At 41.9% G+C, this 10,244-nt stretch overlaps 1 protein-coding gene across 2 annotated transcripts in view; it reads right to left on the bottom strand.

Annotated features, from left to right (window-relative positions):
- Nucleotides 1-4,096: 4,096 nt before the first annotated feature.
- The window catches only part of MTAP (methylthioadenosine phosphorylase), a 45,358-nt gene continuing 39,210 nt past the window's right edge, over nt 4,097-10,244 (bottom strand). For both annotated transcript variants that reach the window (XM_006768704.2, XM_015567181.1), the window contains 2 exons: nt 9,663-9,785; nt 4,097-4,845 (listed from right to left, as the gene is read on the bottom strand). In XM_006768704.2, coding sequence (XP_006768767.1) covers nt 4,807-4,845; nt 9,663-9,785 — 162 coding nt within the window. In that variant the 3' untranslated portion in view covers nt 4,097-4,806. The remainder of the gene's footprint in view (nt 4,846-9,662; nt 9,786-10,244) is intronic.

Below are 10,244 nucleotides of genomic sequence, written 5' to 3'. Positions count from 1 at the left end.
TACAACTTCCACTCTTTTTGAGAGCACCCTTAGTGTTTCAAATGAAACCAGTTCCTTTAGGAAAAGAAAAGGAGCTCTCTGGTGTATGGCCTGCCCTCTCTCCAGGCAACACCTCTGGTTATGCCTGTGGAGCTGGAGGTGGGGACAATGGCAAGCTTCTCCTTTAGTGGCCGAGTGCTCAGGGGTGGTGGTGGGGGACAGCACCTTTAGCTCTAATTTGCTTGACTCTCCCAGGATGGAATAACTGTCTAACCAGCCAGCAGAAAGATGACTGGGGCCCCTATATTGCTAGCAGCACCACTCAGTGCTAGCAGCACCGCTCAGTGCTAGCAGCACCGCTCAGTGTAGAACCTCCTTGGTGGCTAGGCAGAAGAGAAACCCCACCTCTCACCTACACTTGACCATAACTTAGCTTCAGGCACAGGTGGCAGCAGGTTGAGAAACACTGACATCCTGGGAGCTGAAGGAGGTAGGGCTCTGTGCCCTTGGCTGCACCAGTCAGGTTCCCATCTTGTTGAGTTGGGAGAAGTGATTTCAGTTCAAATTCCACAGACTCTCACTGTTCTTATAAAATGTTAATACCTTTTCTTGAATATGTGTTTCTTTAATTGCCATATATTCTTCAACCATATTGAGATTTTACCTGATTGTATTAAAATAATTTTCAGTTTTGCCGATGAGTCGAGTTCCTCATGCTGAAGTAAGTCACATCCCTCATTTTCTTTATTTCCTCTTTCTGGAACATGTATTCCCTTTAATAAGATTTGTTAGAACTTGTGCTATATTTTACATTTCCAGCTATCATATTTTCATCTCTATACATCTTGGGTTTTTTTTTCTTGAGTTCCTAATCCACTTCAATTTTCCTCTCCAACTGTAATGTTCTGAATAATTCTAGATTTCTAGTTTTATTGATTATATTTTAAATTCAAATTTTCATCAGTAGTATTTATTTTTTCAATTTAACATTAAAAAATATTCTGAATTGACTTTTTTTTTTTTTTTGAGGAGAGAGAAACATCAATGTGAGAATGGCTGCCTCCTGCACACTCCCTACCAGGAATCAAGTCGGCAACCTTTTCAACTGGCAACCTTGCAGTGCTCAGGATGACACCCACCCAGCGGAGCCACATTGCTAGGGCCCATTTAGTTGTTTCAAAAATCCACCTAGTCCTGGCCCGTATCTCAGTGGTTAGAGCATCAGCCCAAGCACCTAAGGGTTGCAGATTCAATTACTGGTCAAGGGCATGTGGGTTTCAGGGTTAATTCTGGGTCCTCATCGGGGTGCATTCAGGAGGCAATCAATCAATGTGTCTCTCTCACATTGATGTTTTTCTCTCTCTGCCCCTTCTCTAATAATCAATGGAAAAAATATCCTCGCATGAGGATTAACAACAAAAAATATGCCCAGTATTTTAAGATAGTCTCATTGTTTATTTTTTCTTCATGTGGCTTTGTTCCTATTTATCAACTATGTTTCACAGTACACGAGTATATCTGATCCATTTTTAAATTCTACAGGATTTTGATTACTTGCTATTAATGACTTCAATTGTATGAAATGCTCTTTCTGTGTATATTGTTTTTAATCTTAATTCAAACAGGGAGGCCGTCACCTTACTTTTCAGGGGTTACATGAAGGTAACTTTGAACTGGAATAATTTTTTGCAATTCACTAAATTAATGATAAAGGCATCCAAAGCTGATGGCTGCTAATATCCAAGAGATGAGACATTATGTCCCTCCTATGGAAGAACATACCACCTCCTCTAAAGTAGTCTTGAGAAAAAGAAGTCTAGATTCAATTTATCAAGTTAGAGGAAATACAGAGGACAGAGGATTACGTTACACTATGGGGATTCAGTTACAAGAATCTGGATTATATTTAACTCTCAAAGACAAACTGGATTTCTTTCACCAAATAAACTGTAAGAAGAGGAGAGAGAATGTGAAAAATAAAAGGTAAGGAGGGGGAGGAGAAAGGGAAAGTCAGTAAGAGGGTGAGGGAACAGAGATGAAAACAAAATGCTTGTCAACCACTTGCAATGTATGACCTGTAACTGAATCCTGTTTCAAATAAACAATGTGTAAAAAATAGCATTTATGAAACATCTGAACTGTTGCATATCCACTACATATTTGATGACATTAAGGAATTTTTATTCATTTTTTTCATCTTAATGGTTTTGTGATTATCTTAAAAATATTGTTTAGAAGTAACATTGAAATATTCATGGATTAAATTATGTGATATGAGAAATGCTTCAAAATAACATGGGAGGAGGTTAGAAGGTGGTAGTTTAGAAGACAATGGCTGAGATAATTCTCGAAGCTGGGTGATTTGTATATATTTGGAAATGGCTTTCTTATTACTGCTTTAGCCTTGTAATCTTGGTTCTTATTGGGGGGAGGGGGCATTTGTAAACTAAAGTGAGGTCAAAAGGGGCAGTTTATGAATGTGTCATCACATTCCAATGTGTGGACTTTTTAAGCCTGAATCATCTATAAAACTGAGGACATAGTTTGAAAACACTGACAATTTCCTTTTAATCTTCCCCAAATGAAATCATCAAATGCTTTTGTGTTTTTTTTATTCTATAAAAATGTGCTCTCCAACAAATACCTATGAAATCAAGCACATTTTTCAGTTGCCTAGTATAAACAACTCCAGGAAGTACTGAGGCTAATTTGCAAAACGTTCTTAGGTCTCAAATGTAACCTTGCAATACCAGCCTTCTCCACTCTTTTGGTTAATGCTATGCATAAACTATTCTGATTGTCCATCCTCAAAATCAGGAAAATAATAAGTAGCTCATAATATGTACCAATAAAGATTTGTAAGTTAATGCAGATGTACTAACCTGTAACTGGCCATTCTTCCAAAGGCCTAAATCACTAAGCTAGAACTTTTCTATTACGCCCATAATTCACTTCCAAATGCTCAAAACTGATCTCGATGTTAATTTTGTTTGAGAGAGAGAGAGAGAGAGAGAGAAGCATACCAAGAATAAATGGTCAAAGTTCTGAAGAATGAGGTCTAAGGAAAACTAAATAGGCTTTGTATAAGCAATGAATAATGGGTAACAGAAAACAAGTATAGTCCATTTGTGAAGTCTGGAAATGAGGTTGCTAGAAAAGGCAACTGGATTAAGAAAAGTATCTAAAAGTGGGGGAGAACAGTACTTTCTGAAGGCAGCAAGAAAAAAGCCCATGTTTTCACCTTCACACCTTCAGACATCTAAGAATAAAGTAAAGTACAGGGTGGTATATATTACAGGGGAGTGAAAACAATTATTGGTTGGAGCCAGAGAATCCTGGGTTCAGATCCACTGGGTCCTTTGTGGGTCTCTAATGTGCAAGTAGAGTTGAAACCACTGCATTAGCGATTCCAAGACATAATCACATGTAACCCAAACAGCTCAATATTAATGCTGGAGGGTAACAGGTTTATTTCACTGTTTACAATTAGTAGCTTATAATCTTGAAGGCATTCTCATAGACACAAACACACTGACTTTACAGACTCTTTGAACAGACGAAAGCTACATCATTCAAGGACCCTGTATAATAGACCACAGTGAAAATTAATGATCCTGAGAAAAAAAGATTTGCCTCTGATAGAAAAGAAAGCCCATTCCTTTAAAGTTAACAATAAAATGTTAATTTAAAAAATATCTGGCACACGATAATGTGTGTATGTAGTCTTTTCGATAGCTTAAGACTATCTCAGTGTTAACTGCCCAGCTCTTCTCACGAAGTTGTTTGAAAAGTATCTCGATGACTGTTCAAGTTGTTAATGATCTTTTTTTATATATAAAATAAAGATGGAACTCAAAAAGAACTCCTTTTATTATTACCATCTTAATTTTTGCTTCATTACCAGAAATAATGTATTTAAATGCTGGATCTTGCTCAGTAATTTTTATTTTTAAAACAACTATGCTCTTTGATTATATTTATGTAGAAAAAAAGTGTAGACAGAAAAGTATAAAGAAAATTAAAATGATCCAATATACCCCTAAAATATAACAAAAGACTATGTCTTCCTAGTCTTTTTTGCATTTATGTAGAATTCTAAAACAAAATCAGTACTGTAAAATGCTCACTTTTTTTTCATTTTATATTATACAGCAACCAATCCTTTAGGACATTAAATATTACATAAAAACATGATCTTCAGTTGGCCCCTTCATAATCTAATTAGAGCTAAACCATAATTTATCTCTAATTCTTGGATATTCAGATTGTTTTGAGTATTTGCTATTAAAACTGGCACTATATAAAACATCCTTCTTTACACATAGTTCTTTGCAGTTATCATTCACTACCATATTTCTAATTTTTTAAAGATGAATTTTTAAAGATGAAAGGAGCAGAGTAACCAGCAAAAAGGGTGTTAAGTATTTTTAAGCCTTTTGGTACATTTACCAAACCGCTCTCCAGAGAGACTGTACACCTTTACAGTGCCACCAATAAATAGTCCAAGTCCCATTTTGTCTTCATATCCTTGGCAACAGAAGAAACTGCACCTCCCACCTGTTATTGTTATGAATTTAATGGGGGAAGGGTGAATGGTATCTTCTTGTCTTTTTTCTACAGGTTAGGAATTTTCACATGTTTACTGGTCATTGGCTTCGCTGTGTTTTGGAGCATTCATGTCTTTCGGAAGGCATCTGTCACACGGGCATGGCCTTAGCACACGTTCTTCCTTAGCGGGCAAGGGCATGAAAGCTTTTCCGATTAAGCAAGAATTCCCCAAACGACTAGAATTAGAAAGTCTTATCTTCTGGGAAGTCATGCTATATTTTAATGTCTTGGTAATAAAACAGAGAACTGGGCCATATTCTGAAAGTAAAAAAGTAGGCACAGATTATAATTAACCAAGCACTTACTGGCTTTTATGTATGATTTTACTGGAATGCTGTTAAAAACCGTATTTGATTTTAGAGTGTAAACTCATGAGACATACACTTTTAATAAATTCTCCAGGAAATTTGCATGTTCATCAAAGTAGAAATCACTAACCAGATGTGGGATTTCTGCAGAGCTCCTAACCCAGTGGTTCCCAACCTTCCTAAGGCCGCAACCCTTTAGTACAGTTCCTCATGTTGTGGTGACCCCCAATTTCATTGTTACAAATTGAACATAGCTAAAGCATAGTGATTGATCACAAAAACAATATGTAATTATATATGTGTTTTCCGATGGTCTGAGGCGACCCCTGTGAAAGGGTCGTTCGACCCCCAAAGGGGTTGCGACCCACAGGTTGAGAACCGCTGGACCTAACCAATTCCTTACTCTCCCTTCCTGTGAGCGAGGTTCATGATGCCTCGGATTCTCACCATCTCCATCCCTTACATATCCACTAGGACACGTTTACACATCAGCCCCAGCCTGGATTTTTGTTTATGCAACCTCTATTTTTCACCTTATCCCACTGAAAAAAAATCATTCAAATTTTAATGTCACTACCTCCAAAGAGAATAGGATCTTCTTTATGATAGCAAGTCTAATTGTATTGTTGCAAACCACTATTTGACATACAGTGGGCACTCAGCGTTTCTGAAACCAATTAGTGAATGATATACATTTCAGTGCTGAGAGAGCTGAGAAGAAGGAAAAATTGTAAGGTGATCTTTAGTGCTGTAGAACGAAGGCCTTGATGCTTCACTTTTTCTCTTTAGGTTATATATTCTTTTGAGAATCTGATGAAAGCTACATACACCCTCTTTAGAAAGGTACAGATAGAATACTACACACTGCTGTAACTGGTTTGGCTCAGTGGGTAGAGGGTCAGCCTGTGGACTGAAAGGTCCCAGGTTCGATTCCGGTCAAGGGCATGTACCTTGGTTGCAGGCACATCCCCAGTGGTAGGTGTGCAGGAGGCAGCTGACCGATGTTTCTCTCTCGATGTTTCTAACTCTCTATCTCTCTCCCTTCCTCTCTGTAAAAAAATCAATAAAATATATTTTAAAAAAAAGAATACTACACACCAATATTACACACAATTTCAGAAGCTTCAGAGGGGAGGAAAACACTGATTTCTAACATCTGGCATTCTAACTTAGAAATGAAGTGGAAATATTAAATTTATTGTCTGACAAGTCATCTCAGTTCAAGAGATTACAGTCAAATTGGGACAGTTGAGAAAAACCAAAATAGCAGTATGAGTCACAGTTCCAAGAAGTCAAGGTGGGCTTGCTTAACCATGCTTGAGTTGTGATGCTTTACTGCATTATTAGAGGCTAAGTGCGTGAAATTTGTGCACTGGTGGGGGAGGGTTGGGGGTGGGGAGGTCCCTCAGCCCAGCCTGTGCCCTCTTGCAGTCGGGGACCCCTCAGGGGATGTCAAACTGCCGACTTGTGGCTGGATGGCCTTCTGCTGCTGCATAGTCTGCTGCTTGAGCTTCAGCAGCTGCTGCACATACACAGGCTGGGCCACCAGTCTGTCCTGTGAACACCATCGAGTGGGTGAGTCAAGCGCAGTGGAAGGCTCACCTGAGTTCCCTGAGTCACTGAGATGTTCAGACTAACTGCCTTCTACAGAGAACGTCACCAGGATTAGGTCTAAGATGGCAGTCAGACATTCCTCTTGCAGTCCGGGACCCCTTGGGGGATGTCTGACTGCCTAAACTGGCAGTCGGACAGCCCCCAAGGGATGTAGCAGTGTGCCAAGCAGCAGGCAGCCAGGGAGGAGCCTGAATCAAGGCTGGGTGCCGCACCGTTCGCACTCATCTTGGCCCGCTGCGCCTGCTGCCAATGCCTGGTAGTGCTGCCATGGAGTCAGGAGAGGCTCCCACCATGGCAGCTGCACTTGCCAGCCATGAGACCGGCTTCTGGCTACACTGGAGGCAGCTCCTGTGTTGAGTGGCTGCCCCTGGGTGGTCAGTGTGCATCATAGCGGCTGGTCGTTCCGCCTTAACAGTCACTTAGGCTTTTATATATATAGACGCACATTACACTCAGGCAAATGTAACCGTTTCTAAACTGACATTCTCCAATTCTTATTTTCTAGCCCTCTTGTCTTCAATAAAGGCTTTTATATTTCAACTAGAGGCCTGGTGCACAAAAATTTGTGCACTCGGGTGGGGGGGGCCTCAGCCCAGCCTGTGCCCTCTCGCAGTCTGGGACCCCTCAGAGGATGTCCACCTGCTGGCTTAGGCCCGCTCCCTGGGGGACCGGGCCTAACCTGGTAGTCAGACATCCCTAGCTGTGTTCCCCCATGTGGGAGCGCACTGACCACCAGGGGGCAGTGCCTGCATTGAGCATCTGCCCCCTGGTGGTCAGTGTGTCATAGCCACCAGGTCATTTTGCTGTTAGGGTCAATTTGCATATTATCCTTTTATTATATAGGAGGATAGAGGCCTGGTGCACGGGTGGGGGCTGGCTGGTTTGCATTGAAGGGTGTCCCAGATCAGGGTGTGCATCCCGCTGGGGCGCCTGGCCAGCCTGGGTGAGGGGCTGAGGGCCATTTTCAGGCTGGCCAAGCCCTCTGGCTACGGAAGCTCCCAGCCTCTCCTTTATTTTTTTTATTCTGCGATTTATTTACCTTCTATAATTGAAACTTTGTAGCCTTGAGTAGAGCTCAGAGCCAGGCCGGGTGGGAAGCTTGGCTTCCTCCATCGCCAGGCATAACCCAAGCCTCCTGCTCGTTCCAGCTCCGTGGCCACCGCCGGCTGAAAGCAGGTATCTGTGGTTTAGTTATCTTCTATAACTGAAACTTTGTTGCCTTGAGTAGAGCTCAGAGCCAGCCGCGGCAGGCGGGAAGCTTGGCTTCCTCCATTGCTGGGGCAAGCAAGCCCCCTGCTTGCTCCAGCTCTGTGGCTGCTGGCCGCCATCTTGGCTGGGTTAATTTGCATATAGTCTCTCTGACTCTAACGGGCAGTTGGAAATCCCTCTCACAATCCAGGACCGCTGGCTCTTAACCACTCGCCTACCTGCCTGTTTGATTGCCCCTAACTGCTCGCCTGCCTACCTCAACGCCCCTAACCACTCTGCCTGCCTGCCTGATCACCCCTAACTGCTCGCCTGCCTACCTGATTGTCCCTAACCGCTCTGCCTCTGCCCCCGTGGCTATGTCCAGAAGGTCGTTGGCTGTCCGGTCTACTTAGCATATGACGCTTTTATTATTATAGATATGATAAAATACCGCATGGAGGAAAGGGCTTATCATTTATTCATTAAAGAACATTTATGTCCTAGGTATACAGGTTGAAACCAACTAATGTTTCTCGTTCCTTATGGACTTAAAATCTAGTAGGAACGGTAGATTACAAATCCCATCTTCTTGACTTTGCAAGTCCTAAAGGCACCTTAGTTATACTAGTGTGCAGGAGCCTGCTCATACCAACTTACGAGACCCATCTACGTGTATCCTGTCCAGCTTACCAGTGGCTTCATGTTGGTAGCTTAAAGTCAGCTATACTGGAGCATTTACACCACATAAACTGGCAAACAGTATAAATCATGACTTCCCCATACCCAGGGGTTATCAATCATTCACTACCATATTGCATCCTCATCACACTAAAATTATGACTCTCGTTCCAGGGCTACTCAATGGTAATTGGGGTAGGGAGGGCTTATATCAACCTTTCAAATCCTTTCTCAACTACAGGCATAAGACCTAAGAGTATAGGTGTGTCCTAGGAGACCTCAGAACATACTGGCTACCCTCTTTGGATATTAGGTGAATGTAAAATCTGATCAGTTTGAGTAAACTCCTTATCTAATATGGTTAATCAAGAGTCACAACATGTCCAAATAGAAATCATACGCGTCTGAGTGTAGCAGTCAGTTTAAATTACAGAGTGGGACAAAGTAGGCTTACAGTTGTGAGTATGCAAAACAGAGTTTATTCTTGTACTATTACTAATTATTTCCTTATTTTCCAACTGAGCAACTGTAAGACTATTTTTGCCCCACTCTGTATATTCGGGGAATTAATACTAGAGTTGAAAAGTTACTGCCTGATTGGCATGGATCAGTGGTTGAGAGCCAACCTATAAAACAGGAGGCCACGGTTTGATTGCCAGTCAGGGCACATGCCCAGGTTGTGGGTTCAATCGCTGGAAGGGGGCACGTAGGAGGCAGCTGATCAATGATTCTCATCATTGATATTTCTATCTCTTTCCCCCTCTCTCTTCCTCTCTGAAACCAATAAAAATAAAAAAAGTTACCAACCTGCAACCCACCCGATGTTTATCATTAATGACTCTTAGTTAGATGCAACACGAAGAGTAAGCAGATATTCCCCGGCACCATTTTGTTACTGCTCTGTCAGTTTTAGCCTAAAAGGCTGCAACCAGTCTGCATGGATCTGCCAAAGAAAAAACAAGTTCCTTGGCTACGCAGGCCACGTGAAGAGCCAGTGCTATCCATCTTCTGAAGTAGGACTTAAGAGATACGCTGCAGGCAGAACCGTGTCAAGAATCTGGCGGACTCTCCCCACCTCAACTTCCAATGGTCTTGCATTAACCAGCCAGCTCTAACTACCCAATATCACAAAGGGTTACTAGGGAAGGAAATGGAAAGAAAACTTGCAGAAAACATCTAGGCTAGTATAAAACACAGGAGGAGACGCACCAAGGGTGAGATGCATATCATAGGAAAGGCAGCTGAGGATGTGGAAGTGTCTGCTTGCAGACGGCTCTGGATACTTACCTTCAGGTTATGGAGGGTTTCTGACCATTCCATGGAACCTATCTGAGGTATGGTCGTGAGGAGCAAACTTTTGGCTTTGTTGGCATTTTCTTTCAGGGTCTTTAAAACCCGGTCCACCGAAACCTGGGGAAACAGCAGCACAGGATGTTTCCAGCAATTCAAAAATCACACTGCTTTTTGTGGAACATTTCCCTAAGCTCCTTCCCGATCTGTGAAGTCAGTTGACTCTAGTTTCAACCCCAGTCCAAGTTTTGCATTTATCAAAAATGGTCTTGGTCCCATGGGGGAGGTCTTAGAGAAAACAAACACCTCTGAAAAGTACCGTTTGCAACATGATTTCTAAGAAACGCCCTCCAGAGGTGTCATGTGTTAGCAGCTCTAGAAAGCTGTGGCTATTCTCCCCAGGTCTACAGAATGGATCCAGCCATAAAACTGTTGCTACACTGGATCACCAACCACTCCAAAAAGAAACATTTCTTGAGAGAAGTCTTCCAGCTAATAAAGAAAAATGATGAAATCAGGATATCATGATTTTCTTTTAACAGCTCCCGATGAATTAATGGATGGGCTGCTAACATCACA

The sequence above is a fragment of the Myotis davidii genome, unplaced genomic scaffold (assembly GCF_000327345.1).
Source record: "Myotis davidii unplaced genomic scaffold, ASM32734v1 scaffold1343, whole genome shotgun sequence".
Lineage (NCBI taxonomy): Eukaryota > Metazoa > Chordata > Mammalia > Chiroptera > Vespertilionidae > Myotis > Myotis davidii.
Note: the sequence above shows the minus strand (reverse complement) of the source record. Positions and strands in the feature narration are given on the sequence as shown.